This window comes from Mus musculus, chromosome 7, assembly GCF_000001635.26.
Source record: "Mus musculus strain C57BL/6J chromosome 7, GRCm38.p6 C57BL/6J".
NCBI classification, from domain to species: Eukaryota; Metazoa; Chordata; class Mammalia; order Rodentia; family Muridae; genus Mus; species Mus musculus.
This window is the reverse complement of record NC_000073.6, coordinates 3303452-3331263: the sequence shown is the minus strand read 5'-3', so window position 1 is coordinate 3331263 and position 27812 is coordinate 3303452. Positions and strand designations below refer to the sequence as shown.

Here is a 27812-nt window from a genome sequence, read left to right as displayed (position 1 = left end):
AAAAAACGGTTTGCATGGCGCTCTCATGCAAAAGTTGTCTTCTCTTTTTATTTTACAGGTCTGTGCATTTTCTCTCCACCACCCCCCATGTTTGTTTCTATGTACAGCCAGCCCACCTCCGCACCCACTTCGCCCCCTAAGCTTTACAAGAAAACATCCAAACATTTTAGCATCAGCATCCCAAATTTATTCTCCAGCAGCTGTGTCTGGGTGGGAGAGGATAAAGGAAGGGGGTGGGGAATGAGAAAGTCCCAGAAAGTTGCAGGCACTGCGGAGGACAAGGGCTGTGTGTGTGTGTGTGTGTGTGTGTGTGTGTGTGTGTGTGTGTGTGATTCCGACCAAGGCTGGAGCCATGCACGGGGCAGGTGAGCATTGAGGGATTCTGGAACAAGTCTAGAACAAAAGCTGACTGAGAAAAGTAGGGGGAAAGAATTCTTGGTGCATGCCAGGAATCCCCAGAGCGTGGAAGGGAGGTGGTCTGGAACGCTGAGCCCAGACTCCCACTTAACTCTACAACTGAAGTGGAGGTAGGAGGAGCCTTGAAGGATGCGGGGAGCAGATCTGGAGTCTTAGTCTGGAGCAGGCAATCTCATGAGACTATTTTCCCCAGAATGGTCTAGGGAGAGAGAAGGCATAAACTACCAAGTGGGGTTTCTGGGAAGAGTTGGAACAGTATCCAGATGTTGGGGGTGGGGAAAATCAGGGCTCAGCACAACGGAATCTAGAACACAGAAAGGCTCTAGAGACTCTTTGAGTTTAAAATGCCAGCAATGCTGGGAAACAGCGTCTAGAACTCGTTGGGGTGCGTGAAAGAGGCCAGAAGGCTAGGTGGGTTAAGAGACCTAGAATTCGGACTAGAGAGGGTAGATGGGTGTTACAGCCGGCTTGGCGGAGGGAGCACTGGGGACACCTAGCGGCAGCAGATGAGATTACATGACAGGCACGGGCACAGGGCTTGTGGGGCTGCGGGCATCTGGGTGCACGAAGTCCGGGTTCACATAAGTAAAGCCCTGGAAATCAGCTTGGTCGATGCTGGCTAGAACCAAGCGGTCTGGCGGGGTCAGTGCTGGCGCTGCCCGCGTGAAGAACTTGTCAAAGTTTTCGCCACTGCGGCCACACTATGATACGAACGAAAGGAAAATTAAGCCCTGATAATCAAAATCTATGCACATCCCCGTGGTCTCTGTTCGTCCCTTTAGGAGCATCTCTGCAGAAGGGCCCCCCACCTCCACATACAAGTTTTGAAGCTCGGGAGCCCCAACTTCCAGGGACAGGAGTTTGGGAGGGCAACTGACCGGACGTGGTCTGAAAGGAGGTGCAATTTCCAGTCTCTCCAACCTCTCCCAATCGATCCAACGGAAAAAGCCATGAGCCCGGATGGTGGGTTCCCCATCTGGCCCTGAGCCCAGGCGTTTTCCTGGGTGCTTGGTCAGGAACTGTGGAAAGCACACAGAGAGGACCTGTCAGATAGCTCAGCGAGTAAAGGCACTTGTCACCATGTCTAATAGATGATCTGAGTTCGATCCCTAGGACCCACACGTTGGAAGGGGAAAAATTACTCCTTAACATTGTCCTTTGAACTCCACATCTGTGTTCTGATGTATATGTGTGTGCGCACACACAAATCAATAGGCTAAAAATTAAATTTAAAATGCTTTTAAAAATCAAGTGTGGTGGTAAAAGAGTCAGAGAGGGGGAAATAGAGACATAGGAAAAATCCAAAAAAGGAGGAAGAGGGGAGGAAGAGATGGGGAGAACTGAAGATCTCCTATGGGCCATGCACTTTCTTCTGCATCAACCAGGGAGAAGAAACTGAGGCTCACAGTTTGGATGACTCAGCAAGACCCATGAAGAATATGTCATGGGGATTAGGGGTAATCTGACCCATCCAGCTCTAGAGAGACAGGCCTTGCCCTTTCAACATTTCCTGCTGTGGGTCAGGGTGAGGCAGAGGCCGCTCTTGGTCTGGGATGACAGCGAGGTAGCAAAATATTGTTCAAAACGACTTTTACAGAAGATGGCTGTAGGAAGGTTTGAGTGACAGGAGCCTTTTTCTGAAAAAGATGGCCACCGAGGTATATGGGTGGTGGGTCTGAAAAAGCTGGGAGTTGGAGTTCTTACCCCTTTGCAGATGGCCACAGCTTCCCGGGAAAGTGACTTGGGATAGGTGACAGTTTGTTCCATGATGGCTTGAAACAACTCTTCCTCATCTTCCCCATCAAAGGGTGGCTTTTAAGAAGGAGGCAGAACTAAGTCAGAGGCTTGAGAGGCAGCCTTTCCCAAATGTGCATCCACCAACATCCACTTCACACAAAAGCATCCTGATAACGCATCCCCACCTCTCCCCTATGGCCAACCGCCTTGGATAAAAGCAAGAAAACGATTCCATTTTTGTTTTGTTTTGTTTTTGTTTTTTCGAGACAGGATTTCTCTGTGTAGCCCTGGCTGTCCTGGAACTCACTCTGTAGACCAGGCTGGCCTTGAACTCAGAAATCCGCCTGCCTCTGCCTCCCAAGTACTGGGATTAAAGGCGTTGGCCACCACTGCCCGGCAACGATTCCATTTTCATCTCTAATTCCTCATCATACATGCCCTAGTTCTGTGCATCACTCTACTGTCTGGCTCTCTTTTTCTGCTATGTAAATCTGGCAATATGTCATCTAATGGGGGAGGGGGTGCAGGAAAGACTGGAAATGATTATCCTCACTGAATAAGGGGCTGAGACTTCTGTGATTAGGAAAGGCAACACAATGTGAAGGTTTTGTTTGTTTGCTTGTTTGTCTATTTTAAGACAGGGTCTTATGTAGCCTAGGCTATGACTGCCAAAGATGACCCTGAACTCCTGATCCTCTTATGTCTGCCTCTTAAGTGAAGTGCTGGAGGTACAGGCGGTGGATACCACATACAGTTATCTCATTTTAAAACAACGTTCCATGTGCATACTACGGCTTTCACACTATTGTAGCCTTTGATATGGTTCAGGCTGCTAAAGAGATTCACAAGGAAAAGTAAACAAAAACCAAACCATGGTAGTTAAAACAATGCTTCAGGACCATGGACAGCACCATGTTAAACACACACACACACACACACACACACACACACACACACACACACCAGCTTCCTGGCAGATCAGTGCATGTGGAGAGCCTTTGAGAGCCTTTGAGGGCTGCTCAACACGAATCTGACTTTGGCTGAGGTCGGAAATGGGCCCAGTCAAGAATCTGACATCAAGGGCATGACAAAGAAGTTCAGGCAGGAACCTTAATCTTAGGGTGGAACAAAAGAAGTAGGCTTCAGGCAAGAATATGACTTTGGGCTAAGATGGGGAAGTAGGCTCAGATATCTTGATCATCCTGATAAGCCCACGGAAACAGTGATCACAGGAGTGACCATGTGACTTTGTATTCCTTGCACCTTGACTATCTGTGTTTATTGTCTTGCTTGTTCCTCATTGTACTGCCCACCCTTAATAATACTTGCATGTAATTAAAATGGTATAAAAGCAGACTGGGAAAAATTAAACTGCCTCAACCTCAGAACTGACTGGGGTCATGCTACAATGTTGTCTAATTATGTTTTTTCTTTTTAATCCTCACTCCTGCCCTGGAGAACCTGTTGACTGACAGAGGGGTTGGCCAAACATGTTTTCTTAGACTGGACTGACTACCTTTCCATCCTGTTCCTACTAGAATAATGCCACATAAAAAGGGACACCCAACTCTACATAGCCATTAGTTGAGCTAACAGTGCATACTTTGCCTTACCTGTCCTGCCAACATCTCATACAGCAGGACCCCAAAAGACCACCAGTCGACAGACTTCCCGTAGGGCTGATAGGCAATGATCTAAAAGAGGAAGAGAAAGCAGAGAGTGTAACTTTTTTTGTGGAGACAGGGTCGCATGTAGTTCAGGCTGGCTTTGAACTATGTGTGGGGGATGACCCTGAGCTCGCCTGCCTCCACCTCCCTAGTGCTAGGAATACAGATGTTTGCTCTCTGAGATTGCAGGGTTCCAGCCGAGCGTGGTGGCGCACACCTTTAATCCCAGCTATTGGGAGGCAGAGGCAGGGGGACTTCTGAGTTTGAAGCCAGCCTGGTCTACAGAGTGACTTCCAGGACAGCCAGGGCTACACAGAGAAACCCTGTCTTGAAAAAAACAAACCAAAAAAAAAAAAAAAAAAAAAGACTACAGGGTTCCTACGGCCTCTCTCTCTGGATTCTGACCCACTTCAAGAACTTTCCACTCTGACTATTTTTTTAGGAAGAGCTTCACCCTTTGGAAAATCCAGGAAACAATGTATATATTTACAAACTTCCTTAACTGTCAACATATAAATTCCACGTAAGAACTTGCAAGATGGGAGCAGGTAAAGAGCCCCTTGACACACAAAACCTGATGACTGGAATTCAATTCCTATAACTCACATAGTGGGGAGAAAAATCTCCCTAAAGTTGTTCTTTGACCTCAATATGCAAGCTGTTACATGTACACACACACAAACGCAGAGAGAAATTAAATTAGCCCCACAAAGTTTTTCTCTCATCTCCACATATATGCTATGACATGTGTGCCCATGAATACACAAAATAATTATTATTTTGTGTATTAAAATATTATTAAATTAATTATAAATTTAATAATATTTTAAAGCCTACCTAAGGATCAAGTCTTAAGTATCATCCATATAGAATATTTGGGTAACTACATCCTCTGTTTGAATGCTAAGTATACAGAGCTAAATCTTTTTTTTCTCCTTCCTTCTTTCCTTCCTTCCTTCCTCCCTCTCTCCCTCCCTCCCTCCTTCCCTCCTTTCCTTTTTTTCTTCCTTTCTTTCCTTCTTTCTTTCTTTTGGTGGGGGTTGAGGGTTGAGACATGATTTCTCTGTGTAGCCCTACTTGTCCTGGATCTTACTCTGTAGACCAGGCTGGCCTCAAACTCACAAAGATCTGCCTGCTTCTGTCTCTCTAATGCTGGGGTTAAAGGTGTGCATCACCAGGCTTGGCTAAACCTCATTTTAACTCATTTTCTTTATCAGTTTACTGAGAAGAATATATGCATGCCATGGCATCTGTGTGGCAGAAAAGACTTTCAGGAGCCAATTGTCTGTTTGCAGTATGTGGGTTCCTGGGCTAAAATGCAAGTGCTCAATCAGTCCTGGCAGTAACCACGTTACCCACTGAGACATCTGGCTGCCCCTCAGGGTGACTTTTAAAGACTAGAGAAACATTTCTTGAACAAGACCTCATGAGCCCAGGTTGGCTCTCTATGTAGACAAGGATGACCTTGAACTTCTAATCTTCCTGCCTCCATCTCCTGCACGTTAGGATGACAAGAGTGAGCTACCATACCTGATTCAATTATTTTCTCACCCCTTTTAATTTCTGGTTTTCTCCCAAGACAGGGTCTCACTAGATATCTCCAGGTGTCCTTACCCAAACTGCAGATTCTTCCAGTTCAGCCTAGTGAATGCTGAGGCAGGAGATACTGTGGAACAGAACCCTGGCTGTCCTGGACTGTCTCTGTAGACCAGGCTGTCCTCCAACTCACAGAGACTCAACTCCCTTTGCCTCCGGAAGTGCTGAGATGAGGGTGTGTGCCACCACACTTGACTGAGACAAGAGATTTTTAAACCTGAATAATTCTAGCCTCAATAACCCAGAGTCAGAGTCAGGATTATATGTGTATTTTTTCTACCTTGTAGCAGCGAGTTCAGATTACCAGGAGGGTTTTTCCACCAGTGGCATTGATTACTTGGGTCCTAGCTCTAATCTACAATAAAGGTCAAGAGACAGCACTCCCACTCAGTACAATGGCCTCCATAACTTAGTAAAGCCAGTGTGGGCATACTACCTTCAGAATATAAACTCCAGCCTCTTTACAACATTGAAAATATCCAAGGGTTAACCACAGTGTTGGTGCCCGCCTTTAATCCCAGCACTCTCAAGGCAGAGGCAGGCAGATCTCTGTGGGATTGAGGCAAGCCTGGTCTACACAAGAAGCTCCAGGACAGCTAGGGCAGTCACACAGAGAAGCCCTATCTCAAAAAAACAAAACAAACAAACAAACAGGAAAAAGGTAAGAAAATAAAGGAAGAAAAGAAAGAAAGAACAAAGGAAAGAAAAGAATGAAAGAAAGAAAGTGAGGGAGAGAGAAAGAAAGAAAGGAAGGAAGAAAGAAAGGAAGAAAGGAAGAAAGAAAAAGGAAGGGAAAGGAAAGGAAGAAAGGAAGAAAGGAAGAAAGGAAGAAAGGAAGAAAGGAAGAAAGGAAGAAAGGAAGAAAGAAAGAAAGAAAGAAAGAAAGAAAGAAAGAAAGAAAGAAAGAAAGAAAGAAAGAAAGAAAGAAAGAAAGAAAGAGGAAGATCCAAGCGTCAGTTTTCTGGGACGTTCAGGGGTCTGGCCGTGCCCTCTCAGTGTCAGGAGGGTGATCTGCTGACACTAGAACAATGGGTAAGTTGAAGGCCTGTGTTCAACTCCCAATATTAGGGGGAAAGTATGAGGTGCATAGGCTTGGGGTACAGCTTAGTAAAGTTTTTCTTTCCCCAGGATACATGAAACCCTGGGTCTGAACCCTAGTAACACATAAAGCCAGGTGTGCTGTCGAATGTCAGCTGCTGTTCCAGCACTAAGGCGAGATACAGCCAAGAAGGACCACAAATTCAAGGTCATCCTCATCTACACAGTGAGTTTGAAGCCACCCTGGAAAACGTGATACTCTGTTTTAAAAACAGAATGAGGACTGTAGGGATGGCTCAGTGATTAAAACTGCTTATCACATAAGTATAAGGGCCAGCATTTGGATCCCCAGAACCCATACAAATGCCAGGTGGGTGTAGCAGGCCACCTGTACTCCAGCCTCGGAAAGAGGAGGCAGAAGATCCTTAGCGCAAACTATCTAGGAAGATCAGGATATCAGCAAGCTCTGAGTTTGACTGAGAGAATTTACCTCAATGAATAAAATGGGAGAGTAGCACAGGACTCCTAGCATAACCCTGGGCCTCCGCAAGCATGCACAAATGTGCCCACACACATGAAAACATGCACACACATACATACCACATACACACACATGTAAAAATCAACAACAAACTATAATGTACTGTTTATCAATGAGCTGCCATTCAATTCTGTACTAAAGGGTAAACCCCACCCAACCAGCATACAGAAGACACAAAGCCTTATAGTAGGCATAGTGTTCTCAGGCCTGCCCACTCAAAACACACTAGAAATAGTCTCCACCTTCTCTACTTTGGAATAGTGTGTGTTCTACTCACACTCCTACAAGCCAATCATACTCATATACGCTATTCATCCTCAAGTCCTGCTTGCTTTACTCATTTGAGGTAGGCAGATCTAGCCCACTGTGAGTGGCACCATTCCCTAGGTAGGGAAACCTGAAGGGTATGAATGGGTATAGAAAGGGTATAGAGTGTGAGCTGAGCACTAAATGCATGTGTCATTTCATTGCTTTCTTCTCTTAACATGATGTGACCAGTTCTTTGACTTCAAGTGCTCAGCATATCAGCCTCCCTGGTCAGGGCACTGGTAGAGACTACCATAGGTGGGAGCTGGTAAGACACCCACAAATTAAGGACAAGCCGTGCCTACTATGACTACTAGACAGTTGCACCCACTGAGAGATGCCCACAGAGGAACAGGCTCAGAGTTACCTCAGGTGCTATGTAGTCTGGGGTGCCACAGAAGGTGCGGGTTGTGGACCCAGGGAAGACATTCTCTTTACACATGCCAAAGTCTGTGATCTTGATGTGTCCTTCAGCATCCAGCATCACATTATCCAACTTGAGGTCCCTGGAGAACGAGAGTACAAGGAAGGATAGTGTTTTCAATGTTAACTCGATATAATCCACTATCTCCCAGGAAGAGAGTCTCCAGGAGGGATTATCTGGATTAGGTTGGCCTGTGGGCAAGTTTGTGGAGGACTTTCTTCATTACTTTAATTGAGGTAGGCAGACCTAGTCTACTGTGGGTGGTATCACTCCCCAGGCAAGAAAGTTTATGGATTTTGTAATCTGAGCACTAGCTTTGTGAATTAATCTATTGTTCTCTGCTCTTCGTTTGCTTGTTTTGAGGCAAGGTTTCTCTGTGTAGGCCTAGTTGTCCTACAACTTGCTCTGTAGACCAGGCTGGCTTCAAACTCAGAGATCCACCAGCTTCTGACTCCCAAGTCCTGTGATTAAAAACATGAGCCACCACTTCAGGGCATGTTCTCTGCTCTTAACTGTGGATATAAATAGCTGCTTTGAGTTTATTTTACTTTGATTTCCCCTCAATGATGGAAACTGTGAGCCAAGCCAAATGCTTCCTCTCTGGCTGCTGCTGCTGTCGTTGTTTTGGTTTGATTTTTGGTTCAAAAAATAAGTTTGTGTGTGTGTCCAGATGCCTGGAGTGGGGCATAAGCATACATGTCATATCTCTGGGAGCTGGGGTTACAGGCAGTTGTGAGCAACCTGATATGGATGTTGAGAACCAAACTTAGGTCATCTTCAAGGGCAGCATCCAACCTTGCTGAAGCCACCCTTCCAGGTCCCTTGTAGCGTACTTTAGCACAGCAATAGGAAACAAAACCCTAGGCAACTAGCGTTCAGCAATCTGGAGCTGTGTGTTGGAATCCCATCCCCTACAGGGACCTATTTTCCCTCTCCAGAGACTGTTGGGGCTACTGACCTGTAGATGATGCCCTGGTTGTGAAGGAAGAAGAGGCCTATGGCGATTTCCGCAGCGTAGAATCTGGATGAGCACGTGGCAAGTTAAAAGGTCAATAACAGGATGAGTCCTTCCACCTCCCACTCCCTTCACCACTGCTGAGACTTACGCTGCATGAGGCTCCTTAAACTTGCCCAGTTGCTGGATGTGGTACATTAAATCGCCCCCAGTGACATACTCCATCACAAAATACAGGCGGTCCTAAGGAGGAGGTGTGGCTTAGTGGCAGGGACACACCCACATCTGAACAGACAAGCTTCTTTTTCTTTTCTCTTCTTTTCTTTTGAGACTGGATTTCTCAGTGTAGCTCTGGCTGTCCTAGAACTAGCTCCGTAGACCAAGCTGACCTCATATGCCTGCCTCTGCTTCCTAAAGCTGGGATTAAAGGCTGTACCATTGACATCACACACACACACACACACACACACACACACACACACCCTGGCACCTTTTTTTTTTTTTTGAGTGTTTTGCCTGCATATATGTATGTTACCACATGTTGTGCCTGGTGCCTTTGAAGGTCAGAAGAGAGCATTGGGTAGCCTGGACTTGAAGACTCAAATCACTGTAAGCCACCACATGGATACTGGGAACTGAACCTGAATACTTTACAAGAGCAATAAATGTCTTTAACTGCTGGGCCATCTCTCTAGCACCAAGAGAGAGATGTGTAACTTAAACCCACTGTGTAACTGACAATAACCTTAAACTCTTGATCCTCCTGCCTTTATCTTTCAAGTGCTGGGATTACAGATCTTTCTACCATAGCCATTTATGAACAGCTCTTTCCTCCTGCCCATTGGGAACAGACTTGGAGACCTCCTGATCCACCCAGCCAGTGATCCAGAGGAACTGGACAGGTATATAGGAAGGGTCCAAGATTCTAACCCTGAAACCTCGCATCTCCTCAGACTTATTTTTGCTACTCTAATAAACTAGTTTTCTGAACAATTCACAGGACTTGACTAAAATCCATGTCAGGCTTCATTTGAAACCATTAGTCTGTTTTTTTAAAGCGGGTGAATTGTAGATGATGTATGAGTTATGTGTGCATGTGTGGGGTCAGAAGGCAGAGGACGCGCATCTCTCTCACTCTGCCTTATTTCCTTGAGACAGAGTCTGTTATGGAACACAGAGTTAAAGTGACCCTCAGTAAAGACCCAGTGACACTCTGGGAACATCCCCACTCCTACCACATCAGCATTCATGAAGCAACATCTGGCTTTTCACGTGGCTGATGGGTATTCAAACTCAGGCCCTCCGGGGTTCTTACCCACTAAGGCATTTCTCTGGCTCTGACTATTATTACAGACCCTCACTCTGTGGGCCAGGGTAAGCTCAGGCTCACGGCAATACTCCTGCCTCTGTCTCCCAGGTGCCAGGATAACAAATATGTGCTGCTATGTGATTTTTGCTCAGACCAAGGAAAGTGAAGCCATGCCCTCTCCAAGCCCTGAGGATTCTAACTTCTTATACAATCCCTTACTCTCAGGGAAATACTCTTTTATGACTCATCCTTCAGTCAAAATCCACAAGTGATGAGCTCACCCTGGAAGCTCAAGCACTCTTGCCATGTCCAATTAAAATAAGACATCCCTAAGAGCTGGGGACAGGATTTGGTCGGGGGATGCTTGCCTAGCTTGTCCTGCTGACATAGAGCCCTGGCTTTGATCCTTAGCATCGGGGAAACAGGCTCACCCTCAGGAAAAGATTTAGATCTAAGTCATTAGACTTACAACCATGGAACACTAGCTATAGGCATTGGAAATTGAGCTCACAGGAATCACAAAGGTACTGACCATACCCTCTCAGATCCCATCCTTTGGCCGTGTCCCTAAACAGCATCAGCCTCCCCACCACACTGGATCCTACCTGTATGGCCACATTCATTCATTTTAAAACTTGTTTTGAGTTATGTGTATGTGGGGGACTTATATGTGCATGAGTATAGGTATCCTCAGAGACCAGAGCATTAAGTCCCCTGGTGCTAGAATTATAAGTGGTTATGAGCCACAGAGCATGGGTGCAGGAAAACCAAACTCAGGTCTTCTGCAGGAGCAGAATAATTTTTGGGTTGGTTTTTTTTTTTTTTTTTTTTTGGTTTTTCGAGACAGGGTTTCTCTGTGTAGGTCTGGCTGTCCTGGAACTCACTTTGTAGACCAGGCTGGCCTAGAACTGCCTCTGCCTCCCAAGTGCTAGGATTAAAGGCGTGCGCCACCACGCCCGGCTAGTCTTTTTCACTAAGGCATTGCTCATTCATTTTGTTTTGTTTTGTTTTGTTTTGTTTTGTTTTGTTTTGTTTTGTTTTATTGAGACAGAGTCTCACTGTACAGCTCTGGCTGACCTGGGCCTTGCTCTGTACAGTAGGTTGGCCTCTAACTCAGAGAGAAACACCTGCCTCTGTTTCATGCATGCTGGGATTAAAGGCGTGTAACCATCACCCACAGCCTCATTCATTTATCTTAGTAATGTATCTGTGTTTGCACATGTGTGTGGTTACATGCTGCATATGGAGTGTGAGACTGTGTGAGCCGAAGCATCCCACGTGGTGGTCTCTTATTGCCTTGGAATGGGATCTTTCACTGAATGACAAGGCTGGATATCCAGAGAGCTCTTGGGATCTACTCCTCTCTGACCACCAATGCTGAGGTTAGAGAACACACAGCCAAGTCTGGCTTTTTAAGCGAGGACTGGGATTCAAACACGGGTCCTCGTGATTCTGAGGCTAGCACTCTTACCCACTGGGTCACATCTCAGTGACTCCACTGACCGCACTCTGACCTCAGCCTTCTAACCCATGAACCCAGCCCCGCTTCCTCACCGGAGTCTGAAAGGTGGAGTGAAGCTGCGTGAGAAAGTGTGGCCGGCCTCCAGGACCTCGGCCTCCCAATGCCAGGACACGCTTCTCTACGAGGGTGCAGTCTACATCGTCATCCTGGACGATGACGTCTTTCTTCAGTATCTTGATGGCATAGAGTTCGTCGGAGCCTCTGCGCTCTGCCAGCATTACCTGCAGACAGAAGTCGGAAAGGGCAGGTCCACTTGAGAAACTCATTGCAGGGCCCTATGCTATGCTTCACCCAGAAGACAGGATCAGAGTCTTCCCCTCTCAGGGGACTGGTTGTCCTGAAGTTGCATCTACTTCCCTCAGGAAAAGTATTGGCACATACAATTTTAGTACAGTTATTTATTATGGGGATGCCTGTGTGTCGAAGTCAATAACAATTTGGGGGAGTCAGTTCTATCATTTTACTACAAGGATCTTGGGCATCAAACTCAGGTACTCTAGCTTGGTGGCAAGTGCCTTTATCTCTTGGTGGCAAGGGCTCTTGCCTGCTGAGCCATCTTGCCAGCTTAGCATTGAGACATTTATAGTGGAAATCTCCAGAAACTCCAACTTAAGCTAACTCCATTTAGGGACGCAGGAGCCCTCAGTTGAGTCACCCACCCAAACTCCCTCCCTATGGAATAGAAATCCAACCTCTCTGCAGACCTTCTCCCATCCCCCACCATCCCCAGAAATCTGACCTTCCCAAAACTGCCTTTCCCTAGAACCATGAGGAAGCTGAAGTCAGAGATATGCAGGCGTCCTGGGCTGGCACCAAAGAAGCATCGCTTGGAGTCCGTAGGACTGGGGGATGGAGAAGGGATGGGGGAGGAAGAGGGGCCCATCCGCACTCTCTGTGAGAAAGGAGAGAGAGAGAGAGAGAGAGAGAGAGAGAGAGAGAGAGAGAGAGAGAGAGAGAGAATCCAGAGACAGTGAGAACAGAATTTGGCGATATTCCTATATTCCTAAGAGGCACAGCATCCAAAAATAAAAGACCAAGAGAGATAGAATAGAGAAAAATGGCATTATCTTCATTCTATACTTAGCTTAAGAACTATCTCTGGCTAGGCTCACCGGTAACCCCAGCAATAAAGAGTCTGAAGCAGGAGTATGGAGACTGTAAGATCAGTATGGGCTATACAGGAAGACCTTATCTCTGAAAATGAGAGAAACGGGCAGAGAGAGACACAGAGAGAGGATGAGAACAGACACAGTAAGAATTTAGGAAAGGGAAAGAATAAGGAAGGGCAGGCAAGAGGGATTGTAGAAGGGTAGGAGGGAGGAATGGATTCTCTAGCCTTAACTAAAGGCTAGAATTCTGGTCTATAAATTTCACCTCCCAGTCTCTAAACTGGAACTCCAGGTTTTCTGGAGGTCGGGCCTCAGAACATGGACTTGAAACAAGATCCAAGTTGAGACTGCCTGCTGTTCCTCTGGGGACCACACTGGGTGATCAATGGGGGGCGGGGAGGACCTCTTGATCTTTTCTTTCCTGAGCCCCTGAGCGGTTGGTTGAGGGGGTGGGGTCCCACGACTGGACTGCAACAGCTGCCACACATGTCCCTCTCTATTCACTGCCATTCTTTCTGATATGTTCTCTGCTCTGCAGGCAGAAGTTCCAATTTAAAAATAAATAAATCAGGTCATGTCTTCCCTTTGCTTCAAAGGCTCTAACAGCTTCTGTGTATTAAGATTTTATTCCCGACAGCTTCAAAACCAGGCTCTGATGGCATTCCTCTTCCCGTTCCTCTTCTTCCGCGATACAGACCCTGGCCTCATTCACTTGGTTCTCTATCTCCCCTCAAGGCCTGAGGAGGTGAAACTGAGTCATCTTGAAGCCTGTCCTGTGCCATCTCCTGCAAACTATTTCTCAAACCTTCTTTAGACCAGAATCAAGTATCTGCTTTACAGGTTTCTCCTGATGGTTTTATCAGGGTCAGATGCCTCTCTTGAGGCCCCTGTGCCAGCATGGACAGCTCCTGCATGACCCTGAGTAATTATCTCTCTGTCCCTGTGAATGCCTGCTTACTCCCTGTGAGATCCTATGCAGGAGCCTGTTTGCTCGCGCTCTCTCTCTCTCTCTCTCTTTTTCTTTTTGGTTTTTCGAGACAGGGTTTTTCTGTATAGCCCTGGCTGTCCTGGAACTCACTTTGTAGACCAGGCTGGCCTCGAACTCAGAAATCCGCCTGCCTCTGCCTCCCGAGTCCTGGGATTAAAGGCATGCACCACCACGCCCGGCGCCTGTTTGCTCTCAAACCTGGAGCAGAGTTGGGCTTCAAGGGAAAAAAATGCTTATGTATCTGTACATGAATATGTAAATGAATATGTGCAGATATGGTAGATGGACATGCATACAGATGGATGGATGGCAGGGAGGGAGGAATCCAGAAAGACAGAAAGAAACAGGAAAACAGAGTTTTTGCCTTTCTTTTGACAAGATCTCCTGTAGCCAAGAGCAGCCTCAAACTTGCCATGTAGATGAGGATGGCCCTGAGCCTGCTCTGCCTGCCTCTACTTACCAAGTGCTAGGATTACAGATTTAAGCCATCCTACCAGGCTTCAAGAAGCTTTTATTATAGGGTGTGTTCTTTTGAAGAAAAGTAGTCTGACCTTCTAGATTTGGGACCCAGCCACCAACTGGGACTCTTCATAACCTTGTCTACAATGTAAGTGTTATACATATAATTTCCAGTAGCTAGAGTTAGAAAGTGTCAGTGGTTAACATATGCAAATTACTTAGAACAGTACCTGGAACTCACCTTTTTACCCAGTACTGGGATCTGACCTGCTAAACAACAACAAGCACCTACACCCTGAGGTTTCTCTCCAGCCCTCTGGGGAATCTTTATATGGTGCTGGTGAGTGACTACGAGTCTGTCTGTCTGTCTCTCTCTCTCTCTCTTTTTTTTCTCTCTAAGACAGGGTTTCTCTGTATAGCCCTGGCTGTCCTGGAACTCACTTTGTAGACCAGGCTGGCCTTGAACTCAGAAATCCGCCTGCCTCTGCCTCCCAAGTGCTGGAATTAAAGGCGTGCACTACCACCGCCCGGCTCTTTCTTTCTTTCTTTCTTTCTTTCTTTCTTTCTTTCTTTCTTTCTTTCTTTTTTTCTTTCTTTCTTCCTTCCTTCCTTCCTTCCTTCCTTCCTTCCTTCCTTCCTTCCTTTCTTTCTCTCTTTCTTTCTTTTCATCCATTTTGAGAGAGAGCGCCTCACACTGTCACTCCTGGCATGAAACTCATTTTGTAGCTCAGTAACTCGTTATGTAGCCAACACTAGCCTTGAACTCATACCAATCCTTCCGCTTCAGCCTCCTCGGTGCTGGGACTACAGGTCTGTACCACCAAGGCTATCAAGGATTCTTGTGCATTTCACTACTGTTCTACCCAACCAGAACCCAGCCCAGAGTCTGTCACATAATCGGTCTGCACTTGTAATACTAATGGTTGCTTACTGATCATGGAAACAGCTGTGGACAATACCACACACAATCATATAAAATCATTGGTAGTCATCAACTAAGCAGTTAGTCCACACTGGTAACGTGACACATTCTGTGACCCCAGCACTAGGGAGAAGGAGGCAGGAAGATCAGAAGTTTCAGGTCAGCCTCAGCTACATAGTGAGTTTGAGGCCAGCCTGGGGTAATCTCACAATCATATACAACACAGCTCGGCCCAGAATTCTTCCTTATTGCTTGGCTGAAAAACCATCATCCGCTTGAGAGATAACAAGGCATCCTCTCTGAAGCCGCCTCCTTCCCTTCCCACACTGCCCTTGATCCAACTTTACTGTCTTTGCTGCTCCCAGCTCCTGCCTGGCTCCTACCTCAGAGGCTCACACACATCCCACCCTCTGCTGCAAGGCCCTCCTCTGGGGATCTTCACTCATTGTCTTGCTTCATTCACACCTGTACCCAGCAGTCCCTTTCTTAGGGAAGCACTCTTACTGCAAGCTCACATATTATCAGCAGAATTCCCAGTGCTTCTCAAAGAAGACTGCAGTATTACCAAAAGCTTTCCCAACGCTACTCAACGCTCATTGTTTTTCTTATCACCTAAGACATCCTAAGATGTCAAGCATTTGCTTGTTTTTTAATAATCAGAGGATTGAATCTGAAGTCTCATGGATTCCAGGCAGGAGCTCTACCACAATGCTACACCCCAGCCTCTCACTGGGGAATTCTAGGCAGGGGCTCTTCCACTGAGCCATACCCCTAGCACCTCACTCGGGGATTCTAAATAAGAACCCAACTGCTAAGTTATAATTTCACACACACACACACACACACACACACACACACACATTCCCTTTTGCTTTCATTTTGAGACAGGACCTCATTAAGTTGCCCGAGCCATCCTTGAACTCATTCTATAGCTCAGGCTGCTGTTGAACTTACTCTGTAGATGGCGAGCCATGAACTTGTGCTCTTGCTGCCTCAGACTTCAGAGTAGCTGGGATTGCTGGCCTGCACTACCAGGCCAGGCTTGATTTATTTTATATCAGGCCTTACATCATGGACAAGTTGTATGAAGGAGGAACTGTTTCATCTTGTTGTCTGTTGCACAGAGATTCCCCCATGACTACATCCTTGCCTTGTTACACAGAGATATGCTATCTTTTGAACCAGCAAAGGAGGGCTATTTACTGACTCCCTCCCTTCCTCCTCTTCTTGTGTTCTTTCTCCTTCCTTCCATCTGCACTCTCTAGGAACTTGTCCTGACTCTCGGGCTGTACTGGCTCCCTGGTGCCTAAAGATTCTTCCACCATCAAACACATTCCTGTTCTGATGTCTCAGGCTGTCTCTTTCATTAGAGAAGAGCCCCAGGGAATGGCCTGATTCTATGTTGGCACTATGCTTCAGGAAATAGTGTCCAGTGAGGGAGTGTGAATGGAGACAACAGTGTCCTGTCCTCAGAGAGACAGCAAAGCTCAAGGGGCAATTCAAAGAGAAGCCTTCACTGTCCACTCACTCCTGAGGGTAGAGTAATGCCTCCTCCACGGCTTTGAGGCTCCCTGACATACCTGTCATTGAGCTCAGATACCTATGATGGTGGCCCTGTCTCATACAGTCACTGACTTTATTAAACAAACACAAAGTAAGTGCTCAACACAAGTGTTCAGAATTGAATAAGGAATTGGGAAGATACATCCAAAGATAGCTAAATGATACGAACCTCATACAATTCCAAGGGGTAATTGCAGGCCTGGAGGAAAAGAAAAGCCACAGTCAGAGCCCCTTGAATGGTTGGTAATCGCCCTACAGCAAAGGCCCACAAGGGCCCTTAACACCCCAAAGCTATGGGGATAGAGAACTACAATTCCCATGAGACCCTGTGGCCTAGACCCCTAAGAGTTGAGGAAGGAGCCCTGGAGTCTTCTGGGAATTGTAGTCCCAGTGCCAGTAGTCTACCAGGGATACAGAGCAAAAGCCAGCTCTGTAGTTGGGGAGGCTGGGCTGGGCTCCCCTGGGGAAGCCAGTCAGTCGGTCAGGGTACCTCAAACTTCTGGAGGAGGCTGCAGTTGTCAGCATCGGCCACCGGTACATTGTAATATTCGCCCTCCTCCTGGTTCAGTAACTTGTACCTGACATACAGACGGAGACCAGGGCCGGGCAGGGATGGGAGAATCAGGGCACCCATGGGAGAGGCAAAGACATCCAAAGGGAGGTAAGTGACACAGAAAGACCGACACAGAGATGGAAAGAGAGAGAGAGTGAGATAAGAGAAGAGGGGAGAGGCTGGAGAGGAGAGAGGAGGATGCAGAGGAGGAAGAAGAGAAAGGGGGGAGGCTATGCTGGAAGGTTAAAGGGGGAAAGATGGTGGCCTAAGAGAGACCACATATGGAGGGAGAAGGTGACACGGCCAGCCCAGCCTTGCTCCTCACCATCCATCCACAGGGGCCTTGAGTAGCTCTGAGACACCAAAGGACATGGCACCCATGAAGTCATTTCGGGATGTCCTATCCCAATCCCACACCTCCACACTGAGCCGGCGCTCTACATCCCCTGGCTTCAGGTTGCTGTGGGAAGGTAGAAGCAGAGTGAGGAGCCAACGTCACAAAGTCACAAAGTCACGGCGTCCCACTTCCTCACCCCAAGCACCTCTGACCCCAAGATTTGGCAGGCACGGATTATAACTACCACAAGCTCCCTCCCTCCCTCCCAAATTCTTGGCCCCTTCTCATGGACTTCTGGTTCTTTTCTCTCTTTACTCAGAGTTTCTGCATTCTTGTCCTGGCTTTTCTCTCTGTCCTTGTCACTCCCCTACCATCGGCCCCTTCTCCCCTGCTCTTTCATTCCTTCCTTCTCTCCTCCTTCCCACATTCTTCTCCCCCACACTTATCCCCTCCCTCCTTTTCTTTCTTTTGGCTTGTCTGTTTGTTTATCTGAGACAGAGTCTCTCTCTGTAGTCTGAGTGAGCTTTGAACTTGCCTCAGCCCCCAAAGTTGCTCCCTTTGCAGGCATGCACAACAGTGCCCAGCCTCCTGTTGCTTCTCTCTCCCTGTGTCATTGCCTTTGTCTGCCTTCCCCTCTGTCCTTCTTTTCCTGGACCACTGTACTTCCTGTTCCCTTTGCTTCCTCCAGATTCTCCTCAGAACCTCCTTTTTTCTTTCCTGTTCTCCTCACTTATTCTGAGCGCCTATCTGAATATCCATTTGCCTGTCAGCTTGCTCTTCCAATCTCTGTGCTTCCTTAGCAATTCAAATATTTTATACACATAGGACCAATTTGCCTGCATGTGCCTATGCACCAAGTGTGTGTCTGATGCCCGTAAAGGCCAGAAGAAGGGCATCAGGTCCTTTGCAACTGGAGTCACAAGTGGCCATGCCTTGCAGGTGTTGGGATCCCAAGTCCCCTTCAAGAGTAGTACTCACTCTTAACTACTGAGCCACCTCTCCACCCTCTCTGTCTACTTCTTGTGAGTCTTGTCTTTCTAGTTCTCTACCTGTCCTCTGATCTCCTCATTCTGACAAGCAGGGCACACTGAAGGGAAGTAAATACTCAGAGACCCGTCTCTTGGCTCCCTCTATCATCCCATTCCTGTCTCTTCTCCTGCCTCTTATTAGAGATGGCATCCATTCCAACACACACCCCTCCCTGGCACCCTGGGTTTGTGTACTGCTAGGACTCTCTAATGCTTCTCTTTCTCGAATCACAACCCCAGAGCTCACAACACGAAGGTCTCGTTCCACACGGGATTCAGTGTGGCTTTCACGGTCTTTGTCTTCTGTTTTGTCAGGTTCCGAGGGTCCGGGATCAGCTTCAGTTTCACGTAGGGATCAGACAGGCCATTGGGGTCCATAGGAATGAGGTTCCGGGCCTCGCCAACTGAAGGGAGAAGGCGGGGAAGGATGACTTGAATGAGAGACCCAAGAAATAGCTCCCAGCCTTCCCAGAGCCAGGAGTCAAGAACTGGGAATCACAGCCAGGAAGATGGCTCAACTGGTGGAGGTGCTGGCCACCAATCCTGATGATCTGACATGGTATGAGAAAAACGGCTTAGAAGAGTGTGTGCACACATGCACACATGCATGCACACACATACAAATAGATAGATAAATGTTTGAAATAATAATAAGGGACCAAAGAGATGTCTCACCCATTAAGAGCACTTGTTTTGGTTTGTTTGTTTGTTTGTTAGGTTTTTTTGTTTTCCGAGACAGGGTTTCTCTGTGTAGCCCTGGCTGTCCTAGAACTCACTCTGTAGACCAGTCTGGCCTCAAACTTAGAAATTTGCCTGCCTCTGCCTCCCAAGTGCTGGGATTAAAGGCGTGCGCCACCACTGCCCAGCACTTGTTTTCAAATGTCTGAGTTTGAATCCTAGCGCCTACATGATGATTCACAACCATCTATAGTTCCATTGGCCCCTTGTCCCCTGCTCTTTCATTCCTTCCTTCTCTCCTCCTTCCCACATTCTTCTCCCCCACACTTATCCCCTCCCTCCTTTTCTTTCTTTTGGCTTGTCTGTTTGTTTATCTGAGACAGAGTCTCTCTCTGTAGTCTGACATCCAAGGAACTGACATCCATTTTTGGCCTCTATGGGCACCAATTACACACATGATGTTCACCCATACTCACACAGAAAAAAATAAATGGATCTAAAACTAAACTAAACTAAAACCCCAAAGAATTCAAGGTCAGCCTCCTTCCTCTGTGACTTATCTTTCTACCACCTATATCCTGGGCATAAGGCCTATTGCATGGAGCATGTGCCCAGAAATCAGACTCAGTATCTTTTCTGCCACTAGGACTCAGGAGTCTGGAGTCTGACTCTCTTGGGTAAGTCAGATCTTGCCTCTCATCCCACCCTCTCAATGACCACTAATTGGAAATCTAGAGTTGGGGTGGGGGAAATGGTAGAGTGATTGATAAGCATGATGAATTCCAAGGTTCAATCCCCAGTACGAGGGGGCGGGAGACTTAGCATGTCTAAAACTCAGCATTTGGAAAGTAGAGGCAGGCAGGCAGGCCAAAGTTCGAAACCAGTCTCTGCTACATATCTAGTTTGAGAACACCTGGACTATACGAGAGCATATCTGAAAGATTAAGGCTGAAAGGCAGGTCTTCTGCCAGAAAGGGAATGAATGGATGGAGCCCAGACCATCCATCCGAGTGGGGATGGAGTGAGGGATGTAGGCTGTGGTCTGTAGGAGGTATGCATCCTGGTTCCTGGTATGGAACACCCTGGATAAGTTCAGTCAACCTCAGTTCCAGGTTGGGGCGTGGCTAGTGAGGAGGCACAGCCTCACCAGTAATATGGATCTCATCCGACGTAGGAGCCCGGATTTCCAGTTGCAGACGTCCACGGCGCTCTGTGTGGTCCACACCGCAAAGGGAGGGCACGCTGCGCACACAGCGCCGGTGCACATTCATCTCGCAACCTGGTGGAACAAAACTGGGGATAGCATTTCAGGCCCAGGCCTTCACCAACCCCACCTTAGATCTCCCCTAAACCTCAGACATTGCACTGTGGCTGAAGGAGAGCACCCTCTAGCGCCTGATCTGGGCAGGGGCAGCAGACGTCCTGCGGGGCACACTCACAGGAACATTTCATGCCCTGGTGCACCAGCCCGTAAAGGAGGGAGCCACAGTGGTCGCAGAAGGTGGGACTGCTGTAGCTGTGCAGACGGAACTTGTGCTTGTTGCGAGGGTCCTAGGGAGCAGAGAAGAATCATTTAGGGACGTAGGGGCTGGAGGATTCTAAAATCCTAAGAGAGGTGACTTTTAAAACAATTTATTATTATTATTGTGTATGCGTGTCTGCATGTGAGTGCAGTTGCAAGTTGAGGCCAGAAGAGGGCATTAGATCCCCCTGGAGCTGGATTTATAGGAAGTGTTGGAAACTAAACTAAGATCCTCTGGAAGAGAAGCAAATGTTCTCAAGTGCGGAGCCATCGCTCCAGCCTTGGAACTTTTTGGTTTTATTTTTAGACTTATGAGGTAGGGTCTTATTTAGTCCAGGCTGGCTTCAAACTCACAAGGTGGCAAAGCTCCTGATCCTCCTGCCTCCAACTGAGATTGTAGGCATGGACCACCATGTGTGGCACAGAACTACCAAGAGAAAAATGTCTCTAGCTAGAGAGAAGCCTTTTAGCTTTTCTTCCTTTGGCCTTGCTCTCTGTCAGTTTTCTGCTCTACCTCATTCTTTTCAGTTTACATACGTTCCCTGAGACCCTGGTATGCGACAGACCCAGCACTGCATAAAAACAATTAGAAATCTGTCACATGCAGGGACTGGGGATGTAGCTCTGTAGACTGCCTGCCTAGCATTCAAAGAATCTTCTGACTCCCAACACACCACAAGTTGGATGGAGTGGTGCATGCAGGAGGGTAGCAGTTCAAGTTCACCCACTGGCTGTGGGGTAGCTTCATGACCCTATTCCAAAAACCAAAATAAACAGAACAATAACAGAAACCCATGTCACCTGACATCTTTCTTCCTAAAAGGAGGGAGATAGAATAGCAAGCACAGTAAATAATAAAAATAAGTATCATGGTTAGACAAATGACTGTATTTGTTTTTGAGGGAAAATAAGCAGGGGTAGGGAAGCTTGGTGGTGCCAGTGTGCCATCCCAGCTTTTCTGAGGCAGGTAGATCAGAAATTCAAGGCTAGCCTCATCTACACAGAGAGTTCAAAGCCAGCTTGGGTAACTTAGTGACACCCTATCTAAAAACATTTAAAGGAGCTGGGAGTGTCGCTCAGTAATAAAGCAGTTGTCTGCTATACATGAGGCTCTGGGTTTGATCTCAGTACTTCAAAAAGAAGCATTGGGTGGGGTTGGGAGAAGGCTGGAGAGATGGCTCAGTGGTTAAGAGCACTGACTGCCCTTCCAGAGGTCCTGAGTTCAATTCCCAGCAACCACATGGTGGCTCACAACCATCTGTAATGGGATCCGATGCCCACCTCTCATGTGTCTGAAGACAGCGACTCATATAAATAAAGTTAAATAAAGATTTTAAAATATAAAAATAAAAGAAGGGGTGGAAAGAAAGAAGTAGGGGGAGGAGAAAGATGGGGGCAAGGACAATAGAAAGAAGGGGGAGGGAGAAGAGAAGACAAGAAGAGGGGAGGAAGCAGAGGAAAAGGATGAGGAGCTAGAGGGAGAAAAGGAAAGGAAAGAGAAGTGAGGGGGAGGAAGAAGAAGTGGAGGAGGGAGAAAAGGAGGAAGAAACAGAAGGAAGCCCTGAAGTGGGAGGCTCAAGAAGGTGTGGTCACTAACAAAGTGGCATTTGGTCAGAGCATGAGATGAGACTTCTCAGGACCCTTCCCACCTCCACACCTCCTCCTCCAAGTTGCTCTCTGAGGACCTATGGGCTGCCCTTAGCCCCAAGCCCTCCATTCCCTGTCTCCCTGAAGGGTACCTTCTCTGGGCCCCATGTGAGACAAGAATCAGTTACAGCAGGCACCAGAGGGCCTAGCCAGATTAGTGGGAGACTCACAGCAGAACTGAATATGTGGGACGTGCCCGCTGCTGCTCGTCTGACAGCAGTTATTGGTGCTGTGGTCGTTAAAATGGGGTTTATTGCTGGCTTTGATGAGCCAAGTACAAGCCAGGCCACTTCCCAGATGTGTGATCTTTGAGTAAACTCATTTCCCAGTTTTGAGCCTCAGCATACTTCTCTGTCAAATGGAAATGAACATTCGTTCTCTGTCTTGAAGCAACACTAAATGTCCAGGGTCCAGTTGTGCAGGAATTTAGGACACTAGCCAGTACCTTCCCCATTCACACTCTACCCTACAAGGTAAGGCCTGATTCTTAGGAAATTATTTCCTCCCTCCCTTTCTTCTTTCCTTCTTCCCTTCCTCTCCTGCATTTTTCTTTTCTCCCTTTTTACAGGTTGGCTTGGAACCTACTGTATAGTTCGGGATGCCCTTTAAGTCCTGATCTTCCTACCTCTACCTGAGATTCCAGCTGTCCACCACCCTGGACAGGTTACACAGTGTTAGGGGTGGGACCCTGTACTCTGCCACTTGAACTACAGCCCCAGCCTCAGACTTACCTGACTCTGAGAAAACATTGAGAGAATGATCCTGAAGAGAGAAAAACTGAGACATTCTTGGGCTTTTATTTTAGTTAGATTTCTAGTTTCAGTTTTTTTTAGATTATTTTACACCAATGAATGTTTTGCCTGTATGTATATATGTGCACCATGAATATATTCCTTGTGTAAACAGGGGTCAGAGGAGGGCATTTGGTCCCCTGGAATTGGATGCTTGTGAGCCACCATATGGATACTTGGAATTGAAACTGTGTCCTTTGCAAGAGCCACAAATGCTATTAACCTCTGAGCCACCTCTCCAGACCCTAGTTTTCTATTTTGAGTGTGTGTGAGAGAGTGTGAGTGTGTACATGTGGAGATCAGAATATAATTTGCATTTGTTCATTCTCTTCTTTTAAAATGTGGGTCCCAGGGATGAAATTCAGGTTGCCAGCCTTGGCAGCAAATGCCTTTACCATCTGAGCCATATCAATAACCCAATATTTTATTACTATGTTCCAGGTGCCATCTCAAGTGTTTGACTCAACTGAAACTTGGAAATGACCCCATAAGTAGGCACAATTCTCATCTCAGTTTATAGCCCAGGAACTTAAGATGTACTGTAAATAATTAAGCCAGCCATGATGACACATACCTGTCATCTCAGAATTTGGGAGGCTAAGTCATCTATCTGTACAATGAGGAGTTTGAGGGCAGCTGGGCTGCAATAGAGAGACCCAGTCTAAAAGCAAAACAAAACAAAATACCAAAAAAAGGAAGAGAGGGAGAGAGAGAAAAAAGAAAAACAGGAGCATGGTGGTGCACACTTTTAATCCCAGCACTCAGGGGACAGAGGCAGATCTGTATGAGGCCAGCCTACTCTATAAAGTGGGTTCTGGCCATCTATATAGCGAGGCACTGTCTCAAACAAAACAACAAAAATGAGACCTTCAAAAGAAAGAAAGAAAGAAAGAAAGAAAGAAAGAAAGAAAGAAAGAAAGAAAGAAAGAAAGGAAGGAAGGAAGGAAGGAAGGAAGAAAGGAAGAAAGAAAGAAATTTTGACATCTCCCAAGGAACGGAGAAAACTTTTAAATATATTTAAAATTTTTTAATAAAAGAGAAAAACTAAGCACTGCAAGAGATAATTCCTCATTTAGAGAGGACTGGCTTTCACATCATGTGTTTTAGTTCAAGAGTCTTTGCTCAAGCTGGGCGTGGTGGCACATGCCTTTAATCCCAGCACTTGGGAGGCAGGGGCAGGCGGATTTCTGAGTTTGAGGCCAGCCTGGTCTACAGAGTGAGTTCCAGGACAGCCAGGGCTATACAGAGAAACCCTGTCTTGAAAAACTAAAAAAAAAAAAAAAAGTCTTTGCTCAGATGGGAACACAAGAAGAAGGAGGAGAAGAAAAAGAAGCGACCAATCTAATCTCATGAGCAATTATCCAGATTCAAGCCTACACTGGGTGTAAAAGAGCTGATGAGTATGTATGTAATCAGGACCTCATAAAACACAGATAGTGTCAGAGGCAAGCACGTGCACAGGCAGGCAATAAGCATATCCCAGGGCTGGTACTCAATTTGTGCTCTATGTATTCACACCCTGTATGCAAATTCTGTTTTCTTCAACAGACAATCTACCAGGTGCCTCCTGGGCCTTCTTTGAAACAGTGTCTCCATATTTAGCCTAGACTGGCCTCGAACTCACAGTGCTACTGCCTGAGCCTCCGTATTGCCACCTCCCTATGAATCTATGAATTGTATAGCTCTTTCTTTTCTTGTATCAAATTCTGGGAAGAAACAATCTCTGCTGAACTGCTAAGGTAAGATTGGAAATGTCTAGATTCATGCTACCTGGTTCAACAATGTAGCTGTTCAAATTTAAATCAATCTGAGGAAAACCAAGCTTAGATTTCTGTTCCTCAAAGCATCCCTGTTTCGTGCTGGCTGCATGCTGCTGATGGCAACCGTAGAAAGAGAACATCTCCCTTATCATGGGCAGTTCGTTCCACTGGTCACTGCTAGATTACAGATGCATTTTACAAGGAAGAATCGGAGGCTGGGTTTAAAGTGAAGGAGGAGAAAGGAATCAGTGTCCAGAATTGACTGCTCAACAGCCCCTGCTATGCAGAGGGAGGGGCAGGGTGAGGTGGTTGTGGATCTGAATGCATTCTTGCGCGTGAGTGCCTAGTGTCTGTTCACTGTGGGGTCTCTCTAAGCCTCCCTAAACATCTAACCATCTTCTATCTCTGCCACTTCCTTTTCCACACACACCCCGATTAAGATAGGTCTTATGTAGCTCAGGTTTGCCCAGAACTATCTATGCAGACAAAGCTGGCCTTCAATTCTAGATCCTTCTGCCTCCACCTCTCATGTGCTAGGATGTGCTAGGCTTGTGCTGTGACACCCAGCTTTGAATTTCTTTTCCTACACCTCTGTCCGGTGTGATCTCTCTCTGTCTCTGTCTATGTCTGTCTCTGTCTCTCTCTCTCTCTGCCCCCCACATTCTAATTTTCTTTAATTTCCTCTTCCCTGGATGTCAGTCTCATGAATCCAGTGATAACTTTTGGTCTCTTCAACCCCTGTGTCCCTTTCTGTCCCTCACCTATGTCCCCAGCCTCTCCCAGGCCCCTTCTCAGTCCCCCTTTTCAGGCCAAGGGCAAGGAATCTGGGCCAGACTGGGCTCTTTCTATCTCTCCAGCCCCCCTCCCCTCCCAGCCTTAAAAATAGCAAGAGAAATTGGGACGGACGCCGAGGGGGTGAGGGCGGGGACGTGGCCTGAGGAGGAAGAACCAGGTGTCTGGGCACTCACGTCCGTCTGGGGGCCCTTTCCAGCGCCTGGACACTCGAAGGTCACAAATTCGTGGCATCGGCGGTGAACCACAAAGCTACAGACTAAAGATGAGAATACAAGAGACACAGAGGGAGGGTGAGACAAGTGAGAGACCCCCAATAGATGAAAAATTAGAGACAGAAATTCCAGCTCAGAGAAAACCACCAACAGAGGAATTCCCACATAGAGAGTCCAATGAAGAGAAAATCAGAGGAGAGACCCAGACCAAGAGCTGTATGGAGACAGACAGACACAGAGGCACAGAGAGCAGGACCTAGAACCCCAAGAGACAGACTTGAAGAAAGACAAAAAGAGACAGAGAAACACAAAGTAACACAACCCCCCAATATGCTTGGGTGCGCACGCGCGCGCGCACACACACACACACACACACACACACAGAGAAAGTAGAAAGGAGAGAGAGAGAGAGAGAGAGAGAGAGAGAGAGAGAGAGAGAGAGAGAGAGAGAGAAAAGCAAGGAAAGAGGAAGACAGGTTTTGAAGAGAAAAAACAGAAATATCCTTAGACAAGGGAGACATAGAGAGCAGCAACTTGAACAGAAGTGAGTCTGGGGGTGCTGCTTCGGCCCGCCTCCCACCTTGAGTCACTCTGTTCTTAGCCAAGTGGCAGCTGGTGTTTTAGGATTCGCCCCCCTTGCCCGGCCCCCACCCGCCCATTAGTGACCCCACCCGGCCTGCCCCTGCTTTAGGATGAATGGTGTTGTCATGGCAACGGCAGTCTGGGGGGGGGCTCTGACTTTGCATCTCTGAACCCCTCCCCCCTTCAGCTCCCCTTTTCCAAATCTCCCTGTTCCCATGGAAACAGATTCTCCAAATATCTGTCCCCACCTGGAACCGGCCGAGGGAGGGGCCCCCAGCACCACCTCCGCGGTGGCCCTGCCATCAGAGTTTCCTCCCCACCACAGGCTGTGTGTCTCTGCCACACCCCCCCGCCCAGGGCTCCCCCGCGCCTCTCTGGGGACCACAGAACACGTGTGTCAGCCGCCTCAGCTGTGAGGCCCCAGCCTCCACCCTCAGGGGTCCCAGAAGTCCAGGTCCCAGCTCTTACCTTGACATTGCAGGCCCTGCTTTCCAATGCCCCTGGAAGAGTCAAGGATCTAAGGTCAGTGCAAAGAGGGGTACCCGGGCCCTCCCACCTTGCAAGACATAGGTTTGCAGTTTCCCAATTTCACCCAGATGTCTGAGTCCTAGTTGCCTTCTCCGAGAACCCAAAATTTCTAGTCCCAGCTCCCTTTCCCTTGGACCCTAGAATCCAGCCTGGCTCTTCCTCCCTCAGACCCAGGAACCCAGACTTCCACCCCCTGCCATTAAGCCCAGGAGTGGGAGCTGCAGCCCCTCTCTGCTCAGTCGCTTGGGGACCAGTGTGACATGACTGTTCCCAAGTCCCCTCCTTTTCCAGCCCTCTCCCCTAGCCCGCTTCCCTCACCAGATGAAGTCGGTACAGTGACTGCAGAAGGTTGGCTGCTTGAAGAAACGAGCGGTGAACTTGTGGCTCTTCACCTCGTGGACCACCTTCTGCCTCAGCGCCCCCTTTCTGCAAAACAGGGGTCGGGGTCCCCCCTCTGAGTCGCCTCCGCCAGGGCCCAGACCCGCCATGGCCCCAGGAACGCAGAAGGGATCACGAGCTGGCCCTTTTTCCGAGGAAACAGGTGGACGGCGGTAGGAGGACTCCGCAGACTCTGAGATAGGAAGGACAGGGGCAAGGCACCTAACGGTGCACAGCACACGGCAGAAAGCAACACCCCGGCACGGGCAGCACCGACCGGGGAGAAAGCGGGTGGGGTCAGAGCTGAAGGCTGGGGCATCAAGGAGCCGCAGGCACGGGCGGCGGCGGGAGCTTCGCTCTCAGCACCTGCTGAAATGTAGAAGTCGGGGGTGGGGGAAGGCGTTGCCATGACGACCAAGGGGCGGGGTTTCAGTTTAAAGCCCCCCCC

At 47.7% G+C, this 27812-nt stretch overlaps 1 protein-coding gene across 3 annotated transcripts; it reads right to left on the bottom strand.

Annotated features, from left to right (window-relative positions):
• Positions 1-164: 164 nt before the first annotated feature.
• Prkcg (protein kinase C, gamma) lies at positions 165-27732 on the bottom strand. 3 transcript variants are annotated; one of them, NM_011102.4, is made up of 18 exons: positions 27305-27732; positions 26927-26958; positions 25838-25920; positions 20589-20700; positions 20297-20428; positions 18719-18875; positions 17432-17566; positions 17044-17131; positions 16723-16752; positions 12252-12404; positions 11545-11733; positions 8833-8924; positions 8685-8747; positions 7670-7808; positions 3768-3848; positions 2122-2229; positions 1296-1436; positions 165-1118 (listed from the first exon to the last, which is right to left on the bottom strand). In NM_011102.4, the coding sequence occupies exons 1-18, from the start codon at positions 27472-27474 to the stop codon at positions 930-932; spliced, it is 2094 nt and encodes a 697-aa protein (NP_035232.1). In that variant the 5' UTR covers positions 27475-27732; the 3' UTR covers positions 165-929. The 3 variants fall into 3 exon arrangements, with proteins under 3 accessions (NP_035232.1, NP_001278363.1, XP_030098078.1); NM_001291434.1 differs by lacking the exon at positions 12252-12404; XM_030242218.1 differs by lacking the exons at positions 17044-17131; positions 25838-25920; positions 26927-26958; positions 27305-27732.
• Positions 27733-27812: the final 80 nt, after the last annotated feature.